The sequence below is a fragment of the Polyodon spathula genome, chromosome 10 (assembly GCF_017654505.1).
Source record: "Polyodon spathula isolate WHYD16114869_AA chromosome 10, ASM1765450v1, whole genome shotgun sequence".
NCBI lineage: Eukaryota > Metazoa > Chordata > Actinopteri > Acipenseriformes > Polyodontidae > Polyodon > Polyodon spathula.
This window is the reverse complement of record NC_054543.1, coordinates 43,865,536-43,880,981: the sequence shown is the minus strand read 5'-3', so window position 1 is coordinate 43,880,981 and position 15,446 is coordinate 43,865,536. Positions and strand designations below refer to the sequence as shown.

Below are 15,446 nucleotides of genomic sequence, written 5' to 3'. Positions count from 1 at the left end.
AAACCTGCTCTACTGTACAGAGTACAATGCTGAATAGAGATGGTCTGTGCTTACTGCAGTAGCAAGCTCCAATCTGTTGCCCATCAACTCTTGGATAAGCAGAGGCTTAGATCCACAGTGAATGCACATCTGTTCAACATCAGTGTTTTCAACAGTGAAGTCTTTACTTCATCTTTCTGCAGTAGTTTCTGCTTTTTGTAAATGGATGAATGATTTAGGGTCCTTGGTATTTTTGTTTTTGCAAGCCTGTGTTCATTTCTGGAACCACACCTAGTCTCCTATCTGATATTGGTCCCCAGTCAGCAATAAAGTTACAGATTGCTGATGTTTCTTTTTCAAGATTACTATTAAGAAATGACTTGAAAGGACTAGAACTGGCAAGTTCTGTATACAACTCCTCATCTGATATTTTGGGACTGTTTTAACTACAATCTTTGAAATAGTATCAGTATTACTATAAAAATCTCTGTTTTTTTTTCTCAGCATGGTACAGAGCCTATTCACAAAGTTACAACAGACAAAGGCTGGCTTTAATGTATTAAGTGATTTCTGGTAGAAAGTTTTGGCATTTAATTAAGCTGCAGACCCCCCCTTCCACATATTTTTTTTTATGTTTTCAAGGATTATCTAGAGGATTCGGAGCCTTACAGCAGGTCCTTAAAGACTGATATTAGCTCACTGTGGGTGAGCTGGGAGTGTAGATTTAGACACCTGATAAGAGGTGGCTGCAAGAAAGGCCCACATTGACTCAGACATGGCTGATCAGGTCTAGGGCTTAAGTGAAGGTCAGCCTTATCCATGCATAGCTTCATTTTCCAGTCGAATGGCAAAACAGGCTACCCTTGTATTAACGAAATCTATATTCTGTAACACATCCAGATTCATGTGTGTCAGGGACAGCGATTACACCAAAGGACTGTTCGTTTTCATAACCTTGGCAATTGAAAATAGGGTAAACTTGAGACCTGGGTTGTTTCCTTGATGAAACTGCCTTGATTGAAAGAAAGTATTGAAGTACAGGCACTTTGCTGTAAACTGTACCTAATAACATCTAATGGATCTCATATGGTCCATTGGTATGTGACCAAAGAACTTGCGATTCTTTGAATGTCACTGTACTTTATCATCTTATTACCTTATGGGAATGAAAGCAGGCATTTATTAAATCATGGAACCAGACAAGAAAATTGTATGGTATAATATGGTACATTGTCATTGTGCTAGTGATTACAGATGGTCATAGTCATGTCTACCAATTTTGTTCACAGCTTTGTACTTAAATGAGAAACAGGCAAGAGGTCTATCCCTCCAGCTGACATGCTCAAGATATATATTTTCTGTGTGTTTTTGTTTCCACTGTGATGAAGAAACCCATCTTTTCATAATTCAGAACAGAGGTTTCTCTCATTTGTCCTTGTATAGTCTGCTAGCACCTGACAGAGTTGTACTTTCTGCTAAGCCGCTTGGCTTCCATTTGGATTATTTTTATATTAATGTAGCTCCTATAAAAGTTACATGTTTTTCTGTTGTTGTATAGTAAAAGAGATAGCAGTTTATTGTTTTTAAAAAGCTGTATGACATATATGGAAATGCGTTATCCATATTTTTTCTATCTTGTTTTTAAAAGCGGTTAGGTGAATAATATTATAAGAAATTCAAGTGTTTTGGCTATGCAGTACAAAGTGTGACTATTTTTTATTAATAGGGATTATTTGCACAAGTCCTATCGTAAGGGTATTTTTTCTGAGAAGAATAAACAATTAACACTGTAAAACATAATAGGAAACACCAGGTGCCAGAAATAACAATATTGTTCTGAGTAGTTTCTTGATAGATTTATACCAATGTACACCTTTGCTGTAACAGAGAAGGTCTGATAGATAAATCATTTTATCATTTGAATGTAATCGATGTCATTTTTCATCACATAGTGAATTGTCAGCAAAGAGATCTCTGTAGCGTCATTCACAGAATAATAGAAAAATCTCTTTACAACTAACATGAAAAGAACAGCTGGCCAAAGACATTTTTATGTTCAATAGTAATTAATTTGTATAATAGTTGCTTGCTACAGTAGCCAACAACCGTATGTAGCCTGCCGTGAAAAAAGGGATGAGCTGTGGACAAGTTATTGCTGTTAAAGCTTAACACTAAGCTGTCTATAAAATGGGGTACTTAGATCTAATATTGTGCAGTGAGAGTCTGGGTATAAAGGAATTGCACGCAGAGAGTTGCCAATGTGGCTATTTATGAGCTGAATCTTCCAATGCACAATGGACTTTCCTCTTGACGAATCACATATAATCACCATAGTAACTCCACATAATTATGGATACGATCTCAATGTGCTTACAAAGAGAAGCCTGGCTTGAGTTGTGAAGAATTATTTTGCAGGGTGATGGGGGACAGATGTGGGGGGAAATGGTGTATACAAAATATAAGAAATGAACAAGAGACAAAGATCACCAGCAATGTGCTGCAGAGCATTGAGATAAGTCCTAATGCATCTTCTGGAAGCAGAGCCAGACTAACGTAGATATGTCCAAATAAATGACTGATACTTACCCTCTTTCTGTTTTGTATTTTCTTGATGGCATTTTTCACTTTGATATCAGTCAGTTAACTAATAATAATAATAATAATAATAATAATAATAATAATAATAATAATAATAATAATAATAATATTTGTCCTACCAAAGTAGAATGGAAGGCTTATAAATCTGAGTGTAAGCTGTCAGTCATAGAGAAGAGTAGACAAGCCTGGTAATGAACAAACAGTGATTACGGCAAAGTGTGGTCAAAATCATGGTGGTGTTTATTAACTATAATAATTATAATGTTAATTAACTATAATAAACCATGGTGGTGTTTATTTTAATGAGTTTCCTCCTGAGATCCACTTAAAATACAGTGAAGTTGGTTTAAGATTTGCTACTGTTTGAAAAATTTGAATCAACCTGATAGATGCATAGTATAAAAGCATGGGAAACTGCATAATGGTAGACCAGTTTTTGATGGTGAACGATTGTATTATAAGGCGACTTTATCCAGTTAAAAATCATGCATTTATTTACACTCACAATGTGATTTTTACCCAATATAACAAGAAAAATACGGTAAGCGCAAAGAATGTCCCGCTGATTTAACCATTCTGTTAACATCCTGTCTACCAAAACATAATGACGAATGTGGCTGGAGAAAGCAGTTTTTCAAAAAGTGGCTGCTCTCTGTGAGCATGAGAACATGTTCTGATTGTTTTCAGTTCCAAGTCCAAAGGCATTTCCCAGGCCAGTGCAGATGAATCAGATTGGTTTCACCAGACATTCCGACGTTACTTCAGGCTCTGTGCATTATACTGGCTTAGAACACAGGACCTAAAGGGGTCATGACCTTGCCTGTGACCTCTCCTGACAGAGCCACAGTGTGAATAGCTAGTCCAGCCACGTGCTTTCACAGGTCAGAGTGCAACTATGTGGCTTCTGCTTCCACTTGGGATGAAGATCAGATAGGAAATGCAGAGTTCAAGCCTTGTCAGGTTGTAAAATGTTATTTTATGCCAAGTACTGTATGTTGAACTCACAGGATGAAGGACAAAAACAAATGTAAATTTAAAACTTCAAATATGGGGCTTGTCCCAAAACCTGTATATTTTAAATGATAACATTTATTTAAACTAACAGTCTGATTCATAGGGGAGTTATATATTCTAATCATGTCATTTATACTATAGGAAACACAGCCGTTAGAATAGGGAACTCAAAAGATATTTTCATTAATAGAAAAATAAACTTACATTTCAAAGTTATGTTAAAAACAAGAACAACAAAAATCTCAACAATTCATCTTTGCTAAAATAGGTTAAGACAGTGGGCATAAAGGACATGATCTTATACCTACACAAAATAATGCAGGCAGTGAGATAGCTGTAGAGACCAGAACAGTGTTATGCAGGTTGGATATTCAGCAAGTGCTAATTGTGTTGGTTTTCTTGAGTGAAAGTAAAATAGTTTGACTGAAACTCCTTATTGGGATGACTTGAGGTCCCTGCATTAGAGGTGGTAGGTTGTAGCAGTGTGGGACTGCTGTTCATTTTAAAATTTAATACAGATTAGGAGATCACACTGTGTACCACTACTGGTGCCTAGTATTCATATTAAATGGGGTCAAGCATTTTAAAACACTGGCAATATATTTTAAATCAGCTCTTCTACTAATCTTCCATAGCTGTGTACCAAAAGCACAATAGAGCTAGAAAAAAGAAAGTATTAGAGCTTTTGATTTTAACCCATTCCTCCTTGTAACCATTGGCAACGGCAGCAGATACGGAGGGAGACATTTAGACCACAAGAAAGAAAGGGAATCATGTAAATACATTATTGTACAGTATATAATAAAAAGAAAATATTATTACAGGGAATGTGAAGTCTGGGAGGCTATATTTGTCCAAGGATAACATTTGTCTAAGGACCAGTATGCCGCCTTCATAGGCTTCTTGTGGCCTATAGTAGGTACAGTACTTATTTTATTAAATTTCATATTCCTTATTATAATGGTAGTGGAATTGAAAATTTGTTTGAATTATCAATAGTTTATGTGGACAAGGTGGAGAGGACAGTGTCCCCATATCCCCATACTATTTGTTCAGTACTGTGGTTCATGGTCTAATTAGCATATGAGTTCTGACAAATTCAGAATATAATTTGACTTGATTGCAGCCCTGTAAATCATCTTATTAGAGAACTACGTTGGAGAAAATGCGAAGCAACACAGAGAAACAAGTTTACAATTTTCTTTACAGCTGTTATCCTTATACTGTATGGGGCAGGATTTTCAGTCCATTTTTAATATTTTCTTTACTGTGCTAAGACAACATATTCAGAGACCTAGACTATACTGTAGAGGAGTCTGGGTGGTGTGGTTTGGTGAGGTCTGGCTTTTGCACTGTAGTGTAGGTCCCACAACTTGGAAAAGAAGTTAACAGCAGTGTAGTCTCAAAATGATTGGATGGCCACAGGTCCTTCAGAGCAGTCTTAAGGCTATAAACAGATTAAAAAAAAACATCCACCTACACATGCAAATGATCCTTTCACAAGATCTGAAGATTTAGAGACCCAGCCTGTGGTCTTTTTCATTTTCTCTGCGATGTGCAGTAAGAGCTCAGGATCAATGAGAATCAATTTTAAATTCAAACACTTGACACCAATAATGAAACCAGTACTTATGTTTCTATTACCTGGTTTGTACTGTGCTGGACAGTTGCCTTTCATTGTCTCAGAAGACAAAAAAAAAATAAATAAACCTCTTTACTGTATTGAATAGGTTACAGATGTCTCAGACTGTTGTATACAGTTGAAGGGAGTCTGTTTAAAATAATCCTACACAAATCTAATTTGCACTGAGCAAATATCTTCAGAATTATATTAAATGTAATGGATGTAAAGCATTAAATGTGTTTGTTGGGAATACTAACCCATGGTACAACACTATCAAAATCATGAGTTGATTACATTGGTACAGCGTCAACGAAAAAAGCTTTCATTTGACTGTTAAAAAGTTGTATGTGTTTTTATGAGGGTCAGGAAGTCTAGAACTTGGAGAAAATTATTCTTAAAGAAGACTGTCAATTGCTGACAGTGCATTGTATTTCAGAAGCTTAGTTTTTTAAATAAACAAGGTTTGACAGTGTGAGAGGGAAGGTATGTTGCTGGGGTGTTGTGATATTTTAAAATGGCACCGAGGGAAGAGAAACAAAGGATGTACATCTGATCTAATCATTTCATAGTTAAGTACCCTTCAGTCAAGCCATGTGTGCAGAAAACAAAGCTGAGAGAATTACTCAGATTCCATTTTCTTGGTTGGACAGATTGATTGCAGTTTGTTGCCGGAATGGTAAATTTAGTTTTGGCAACTTTCCTTGCCCTTAATGGTGCTCTGATGGGGCCTCCACTGGCACCTCAGCTGGATCTCACTGACATCCGTTCTCCTCAGCTGGACCTCCTGACATCCGTTCTCCTCAGCTGGCACTCGGGACAGCTTTCTACATCAGAGTGCTTGTAGGCTGGGTCCAAATATTGCAGTTCCAAGATTTAAGAACGATTTGATAATTACTTCCCTTTCAGGGGTATGTGAGTAATTTCCAGTGCAGACAAGAACATAATCCCGCTGCTTCAGTGCTTGGAAATCTTTCACCTTCTAGCTGGTGTCTTTGTCAATACTATTTGATAATAAAGGCTTTCATGCTGTGAGGAGGGCTGGTATATTATAAGAATTTGCCTGTCGCTCTGAATAAAAGAACTGTCCTTTGGGGTGGAAGTGTTATTATTTTTACTCATTCTTGCAGTATGAACCTTTATGTAAAATTCAGTTTTTGTATCAGGAGGAAAGCCATGGTGATTGCAAACTGTAATGAGTTTCTTTTTACTGTTAGATCAATCCTTACACTTAGATTGTTTTTTTGTGCATGCTGAACAATGACTATTGTATATGAAATGGTCCATAGTTAAGCTTCAGCTGTTACTTAAGTGGTAGCCTTTTGAAAACCAGGTCTTGATGAAGGCTTGAGAGCAATTCATTTCAAACCCAGTACCAACAAAACCAGGTCTTGATGAAGGCTTGAGAGCAATTCATTTCAAACCCAGTACCAACAAAACCAGGTCTTGATGAAGGCTTGAGAGCAATTCATTTCAAACCCAGTACCAACAAAACCAGGTCTTGATGAAGGCTTGAGAGCAATTCATTTCAAACCCAGTACCAACAAAACCAGGTCTTGATGAAGGCTTGAGAGCAATTCATTTCAAACCCAGTACCAACAAAACCAGGTCTTGATGAAGGCTTGAGAGCAATTCATTTCAAACCCAGTACCAACAAAACCAGGTCTTGATGAAGGCTTGAGAGCAATTCATTTCAAACCCAGTACCAACAAAACCAGGTCTTGATGAAGGCTTGAGAGCAATTCATTTCAAACCCAGTACCAACAAAACCAGGTCTTGATGAAGGCTTGAGAGCAATTCATTTCAAACCCAGTACCAACAAAACCAGGTCTTGATGAAGGCTTGAGAGCAATTCATTTCAAACCCAGTACCAACAAAACCAGGTCTTGATGAAGGCTTGAGAGCAATTCATTTCAAATCCAGTACCAACAAAACCAGGTCTTGATGAAGGCTTGAGAGCAATTCATTTCAAACCCAGTACCAACAAAACCAGGTCTTGATGAAGGCTTGAGAGCAATTCATTTCAAACCCAGTACCAACAAAACCAGGTCTTGATGAAGGCTTGAGAGCAATTCATTTCAAACCCAGTACCAACAAAACCAGGTCTTGATGAAGGCTTGAGAGCAATTCATTTCAAACCCAGTACCAACAAAACCAGGTCTTGATGAAGGCTTGAGAGCAATTCATTTCAAACCCAGTACCAACAAAACCAGGTCTTGATGAAGGCTTGAGAGCAATTCATTTCAAACCCAGTACCAACAAAATCAGGTCTTGATGAAGGCTTGAGAGCAATTCATTTCAAACCCAGTACCAACAAAACCAGGTCTTGATGAAGGCTTGAGAGCAATTCATTTCAAACCCAGTACCAACAAAACCAGGTCTTGATGAAGGCTTGAGAGCAATTCATTTCAAACCCAGTACCAACAAAACCAGGTCTTGATGAAGGCTTGAGAGCAATTCATTTCAAATCCAGTACCAACAAAACCAGGTCTTGATGAAGGCTTGAGAGCAATTCATTTCAAACCCAGTACCAACAAAACCAGGTCTTGATGAAGGCTTGAGAGCAATTCATTTCAAACCCAGTACCAACAAAACCAGGTCTTGATGAAGGCTTGAGAGCAATTCATTTCAAATCCAGTACCAACAAAACCAGGTCTTGATGAAGGCTTGAGAGCAATTCATTTCAAACCCAGTACCAACAAAACCAAGTCTTGATGAAGGCTTGAGAGCAATTCATTTCAAACCCAGTACCAACAAAACACAGAATGCACTTTTGAAAACACACACTGTATATATGAGATGCCTACATTGTGTGGTTTACCATTTGCATTAGGCATCTATTTTGAAAAGTATATTTATGTCAGTATGTATGGATTTTATACTGATTAAGGTTCTAAAATGTTATTTTGATTATACATAGAACATAAATAAAGCATGCTTTTTTTTTTTTTTTGGCACAACACGAACAGGCTTAAAAACCCTGGTATGTATTTTAGTACAGGCACGGTACCATTGTTTAAATGCTTTTGGGAAACAGGTCTTTGACATGTTTCCCAAAAGCATTTAAACAATGAATTATATACCCACGGAAGTGACACAATTACAGTTGAACAGCACCTACTCAAAATGTATAATTTTATCAGGAGACAAGTTAAATGAGTTCTGCAATGAATTAGGTTTATGCAAATGTTGCTGAGTTGACTGGAATTTAAATAGAGCCCTTAAAAACACTAGCTGCATTAAACAGAATGATTTCTCACAAGTGCCTTCTGAATTATTTTTTTTGTTTTTTGTTTTTGGGTGAATACATAAAATCACACAATAATTACTGTTAAAACTCTGCTCAGATATTATAGGCTTTTAAAGCATAGTGAAAGCATGCAAAAGTTTTACAAGTTAAGTACATTGTAAATGTGCATAATAGCATTGTAATTATGTGTAAGTACACATATATTTACTATGTAAATACACAATAGTTAGAGACACTTCATATAAACTGTTACCAAAATTTTCAATTCCATTAAGTACATCTGTAAACTTTTGTGGTAATGCTGTATATGAAACCTCAATTGGCATAGCCATTTAATTGCAGATATGTGTAAAACAATAAATATGCCAAGAATGCAACTATTGTATGTCTACATATCTACACCAAATGACGTTGTGTTAATACATATCATCGAAGAAACTTACAACTCAGAGAATATCTGTTCTAAAAGGGTGATGCATTCATTGGCAGACATTAGACAGGTCTTTCTGTATCAAGGGAAATCAAAGACTGGTATTGTGTCTGTTTTAATACTTGAACAATAATACATCATCACTTTATGAAACACAGTACCTATATTAAAAATACAGTAGTACTTTAGATTACAGTGTACAAATAACCATGTAATTGCTGTGCAATTACATGGTAATAATCCAATTTTACTGCATAAATACCAACTGTTTTCCGTTCTTTCATTGTAACTACTGTTGAAATAAGCAGGTAGTTAAATGGAAATGGTCTTGTTTCCTGCTATAATTACAATTAACAATTTGCTGTTGCCTGTCATTTTAAAGTGGTGTCCTCATTAATGCAGTTTCTGATTGCAATGAGACACAGGCAGCAAATACATGAACAGTTATTCATTAATGCAGTTTCTGATTGCAATGAGACACAGGCAGCAAATACATGAACAGTTATTTAGTTACACTATTCCAGTCTATTCCAAAAGTAGTAGACCTTTAGTGAGCAGATAAGCTAATATTTGCATTACAGCTCTACATGTTTCCAATATTTAGCATACATTTTTCCAGAGTGTAGTAATACCATCAGGACTCCTCATTTGAATACCTTGTATTCAGTACCCAAACTCCAACCCCATCTCACCTTCACTGTTTGAGTTGATCAAAGAGCTGTCACTTTTGTTTTACAGCTACTGAAACCATCTGACAAACTAGACTGGGAATATTTGTTTTCAACTTAAACATTATTTTTAATTAGTTATACAGGTCTTTCTGGAGGGTCATGTACCATTAACCTTAGTAGAGCATTTGTTATAGAAAATGCTTTTGACAGTACATATTACAATCTTATTTCAGCTAAAGTAATGTTTTTAATGTCATTAAATAATGTTGGATAAAGTACTTTTACCGTTACTATGCATTTACACGGTTACATATTGTATAAAATATGAACCGCACTATTCTTGTTTTTTATCTCCCTTTCATTTTTCTTCTTCCTGTTGATAACAAGAATAGATTAGCAGTGCTGTACATTGCCAACAAACAAGCTTTTTCTTTGATATTTTTGAGCTTGAGAAAGCTTTGCCCTTGTAATCTGCTTTTCCAGTGCTCTTACCGCTTTGTAATTCTTTCCATATATATATAGATTAAATATATATATATATATTAAATATATATATATATATATATATATAAATATATATATATTAGAAAAAATTTTAGCATTACAGTCGTATGTCAGACTCTACATACTCCACAATAAGTGTAGAAGTCGAAATAACAGCCTGAACACATTCTAAGATTGTATAGTTACACACATCCACACACACACAACACATCAATCACTTGTAAAAATCAGTTAGTAAATCAAGGTGGAACACATGAATTATTTAAGGTGGGAACCCTTGAATGTATTTCGTGTAAAACTTACATAAAGCACACACAGTACTGTGGGTGCATTACTCAATGAGAAAAGTTCTGATTTGCTTGTACCTTGCAATAGGTCCTAATTACAATATCTGTTTGTCTTAATTAGCATGACAATTGAAGCCAGGCTTTCTATAATAAACGTTTCTTATAGCGTAGTCATTTGCACTCTATAAGAAAGCCTGCAGGTGTATCCAAGCAAACAAGATTAAATAATCCTACTAGAGGAAATGTGCATATTAATTGTAATAGAGAGATCCCAAAACAACAAACCGTCAAACTGTAAAAAGCAGATAATAATACATGTGGATTATTTACAGGGTGTAGTCATCTAAATCACTGGGACCAATCAACAAACAATGACACACTGCCCTGGGCTGATGTGCTACAATACTCAAGCTGATGGGCAAAGGTTCTTGTTTGTTCCCAACATTTATGTTTTTAAGGTCTTATGACAGCTTAGGTCTAGTCGTGTTTTAACATGAAACCAGTCTGTGCTGATGACATTTTTGCTGCTTTTCTACAGGGGCACATGGACTCCAACAAGTGCATAGAGGAACTGTTGAAACAGCTGGAGGAGGAGCGCAGGAGTGTGCGAAGGCAAGTGAAGCTCTGTTTTTACATTCACATTTTAACTGAAGGACATAAAAATATACAGCAGCACTGCAGGCATGAACAGTGTCTTCATTTAAACAGCACAGAGTATCTGAAAATGCAGGAAATAGTCAAGGTCATCTATTATTTCTACTGTAACTCAGGGAAGAACGAATGTTAACTGAGTAAAAAAAGAAAGGATTTATAGAATATATAGAAACAGTTTTTAAAACCATATGGCACGCTACACCTTGAAGGACAGAGGAAGGGCAGCCTTTGTTTGCTATTAGTACATAACCTTAGAAAACGGGACCAACCAGAAGAAACTTTTGACACAAAAGACACATGTCCAGAGCGTGTGTCTGCTGGGCGAGGACGTTTCCTTGGTGTTATTCAGATTGCATGAGCGTCTGACTGTACCTGCCCTATAGATAGATGAGCAGGTTCAGTTTGCTGTGTGTTTAATTTGATCACCTTTCAAAAACCATACATATGGAGCATTAATGCACAAGCTGTATTTAAATAAATGTGTGCCGTTTTCATTTGGATAAAACTGTATATTTAGATTTTTTGATTTTGACTCTCCCTTCCTACAGTAAACATGGTTTTGTCCCTCTATAATTAGTGTGCTAGTGCCAGCTCCTGATCAGTAGGGAGCTGGGGTTTGTCGGGGACAGATTGTTATTCTTCCCCCTTTCCTTCTCGCTAATGAAAGCCTCTCCTCCCATTCTCACAGAGAGTGTGACCCCAATATTGTGCAGGATTGCCAGGCTGTCAAGGCCCCGATGAGGTCGAGATTGTTATACGCTCGCTGATTTACACGCCCGTCCAGTTCATAAACAAGGGCACTGACGTTTCCTTTGAAGGGACTGTCATTTGAATGTTAGTCACACTGCAGATGCATAGGCAGCGCATTTACAGTGCAGTATTAGCACATTAATTACACTGTGTAAGTACTATTTCCTAATTGCTTATGCCTCAAAAGTATAGAAAATGGCTATTATTCCCCACAAACTTTGCTTTTGTGACCAGGACAGTGACATTTCAAAATACCACTATTTCCAATGGGAAAATGGGCAAATGTGTGTCTTTTCGTTCACATAAAGTCAGAAAAAAACAACACATGAATCCAAATTAACATGTATTTATACTAAAGTAATACAAAGATGACTACAAAAGATTTAGAAGTACGTAGTTTTTCGAGATTTACAATTATACTGTAAATACAGTATAATTGTAAATCTCGAAAAACTACTCACTTTTGTAGTCATCTTTGTATTACTTTAGTATAAATACATGTTAATTTGGATTCATGTGTTGTTTTTTTCTGACTTTATGTGAACGAAAAGACACACATTTGCCCGTTTTCCCATTGGAAATAGTGATATTTTGAAATATCACTGTCCTGGTCACAAAAGCAATGTTTGTTGGGAATAATAGCCATTTTCTATACTTTTGAGGCATAAGCAATTAGGAAATAACACTTACTACCCAGGAACAAAAATTGTGTTACTTAGTGTTATTAACGCTGGTCCCTTCTGCATTAAGCACACACAGGATCACCCTCCATCTAAAAATAGCACGTTACTGCTTTTTGTATTTATTAATGTATGCATGTACTGTAGGTAAGATTGGTATGGAAATCCCTCTGTAAATAAATATACAATTAAAAATACTGCTACTACTATTACTACTACTGCTACTACTATGGCAGATACTATATGGCTCTATATATATATATAATATTATATATTATATATATATATATATATATATATATATATATTATATATATATGTATGTACACACATAGATAGTATATATCTATTTTTAATTAATAGGTAGGCTAGCTTTAATAGGTTTAGTGTTTACAAACAGGTTATCATTACATACTATACATTTCTTAAAAGCAACATTGTTGGTAAATGTTTGAGATTAAATATGGGGGTATGAGCTGGCATAGTGCTCCAGAAATGGAATGAGACAGGGAAATTGTCAGTGTGTTTGTTGATGAAAAGGGCCACTCTTTAAAAAGCAGAGGCTGTATATCATTTTTACAGTGTTAAATAATAAAATGTCAACAGGACAATTGGTTGATGGTTTATAGTGGTGTTCTGCAAAGTCAAAACCAACACTATCTCATGAATAAAGGCACTAGTATAAAACTGAAAGAAGTCTAAAAAATGTCATGCAGCTCCATAACAGAGACAGATGTTTTTATCTGAATTGATTTGTGATTTGTATAAACCAGCTGATATATCATTGCAGATCTTTATTGATCAGGAGCATAATGGCCAATATATAAGGGTGGGACTACAATGTCTGTAGTGAGACAGATGTCATTATAAATCAGCAGTGGACTTTATTATGCCTGTGATTTGTGATCGCCATTGGTCTAACCTGAACCTGACCATGACAGTCTTTGGTTTACTGTAGTCTAGCTCATAGAAACCCCATAGGTGCATACTCTGAAGAGGTAGCCCTCCCACTCAGCAATGTAGAGAGGTCTTGTTATAAAGTGGGAAATCCCTCTACGCCTCATGGAAAACTAAACACACCTCTCGTAAATGAAGAGCATTCCATCATCAAATGAGAGTATCAACACATGGTCCATGCTGTCTTGCATGCTGCTAAAATAGTGTTATATTGCAAGCTTTGAGCAAGTGCCATTGAAATTTCAATTTTAGGAGATGTTTCAAATAACCCAATTAATAATAATCTGAGGATATATTTAGGAGTTCCAACTGTTTTTGTACTTACAGAAAGTGGTACTGAATACATGCTTATCTTTACCTACTGTGCATGAGTATTGAACGGATCACCTTGAAAATAAATAGCTTATAAGGTAACTATTCTGGATTCCCACAAAATTTGCAAACCTACAACAGTGTGACGGGACAACCACATTCCTTTTGTCAGTGCTCAAGCCTACCCCTGAATGGAGGGTGGTAACCAGATCAGATATGCTATTTCCTTATTATTCCTAAAGTTAAAAACAATCATAGAGGAGGTAAATGTTACTCTTTTCCCAGGGTGGTTTAGGTTGGTGAGTGGCAACTTGAAGCTAGTAAATTTAAAATGTTGTTTCCATGAAGATAACACAGCTAATAATAGCAGGCTAATTTTTAAAAAAAGAGTTATTCATTTAAATGAATTTGCTCATTCTTACAGATGCTTTCCTATCTGAAGGTACTCATTAATTAAGAACGAATAAAAGCAGAGTGGACTAATAATGCATTCTCAGAAACCTGGTAATTATACACAGTCTGTAACCAAATAAAGTCCTCAGTCCTCCTGTGTAGAAATGGCTGCCATTTTGTTTCAGTTAATCAAGTGGTTCCATAATGTATTCACATCAACATTTTAAGAATTGATTTGAAATAGCTGTCTGTATTTTGAGTTATTGAGAAGAACCGTCCTCTCTTTGGAACTGTAAATGAGATCCCCCCCATCCCTTTGACACGACAGCTGTCACACAACAACCAAAAGCTGTCAGGTGTCACGTTTGTTGGTCTCAAACGTCAGAAGTCATGACAGCTGCTTGATTCATCGATTGCAAGAGTTAATGTGTCAGTTTCTTTGTTGTGACTCAGCGGTTTTACATTAAGGAGAAATATCTGGATTCCGATTCTAAAGTAAAGTTGTGTTTTTTTTTCAAACATTAGGTTGTACTTTGATTTTGTATGCTACAGTAGCTGGCTCTAGACTTGACCAGCAAACAGGTCATACGATTAGTGTGGTATTTCCACATTCAGATCCAAGCATGTTTAATGGATGTTGTTATGGAGCCTGCTTTCTGCAATCTGGTGAAACCATCAATGAATTGCTGTAAAAGCAGTCTGGTTAGATACAGTTGGCAAGCTTTTTCAGATCAGAAAACAAGATAGTCTTTCCACGGTCTCCTATGGGAATCTTTAATTGGCCTCACTGGATATTCTAAATGAGGAATTCTTCATGGAATTTAACCAATGGTTAAGAATGGCAACTTTGTTTTCACGCTCCACAATGAGTCCTCAGTGAGCAGTGAGCACCTTTTTAAGATGTACATGCAAATGAGGGAGAGAACCTGGGACCTTTGACACTGTCGACCTTGCAGGTTCTCCACTCTGAACTCATCTTCTGGAGTCGTTTGTATATATCGTATCTACAAAATTGAATCATACAGCTGTTCCTCATCAGAAAGCACTATTTATATGAAATTTGTTTTTCTGTTGCTAAGCAGGTGCATGTACCATTTCATGGTATGCCAAGCTGCTGGTTTGTTATCCCTAGACAACGGTAGAACTCTACACCAGTGAACAATGACTTAATAATACAGTAAGAAAGGATATGCTGCCTGTTTGTTGAGTTGGGTCTTATATGTAAATTAATGTAAGTTTCAGAAATACTACTGGAGTAAAATACTATTGTTTAAGATACCAGTCTGCTATCAGTTAAATATCAGAGAAATATCAAAAATGAAAAAAAGTTGTCTTTGAAAACTAAA

At 36.2% G+C, this 15,446-nt stretch overlaps 1 protein-coding gene across 5 annotated transcripts in view; it reads left to right on the top strand.

The window, feature by feature from the left end:
* LOC121322372 (nck-associated protein 5-like) overlaps window positions 1–15,446 on the top strand; it is a 204,984-nt gene that overhangs the window by 60,157 nt on the left and 129,381 nt on the right. For all 5 annotated transcript variants that reach the window (XM_041262230.1, XM_041262228.1, XM_041262229.1 and 2 more), the window contains exon 3: window positions 10,893–10,966. In XM_041262230.1, coding sequence (XP_041118164.1) covers window positions 10,893–10,966 — 74 coding nt within the window. The remainder of the gene's footprint in view (window positions 1–10,892; window positions 10,967–15,446) is intronic.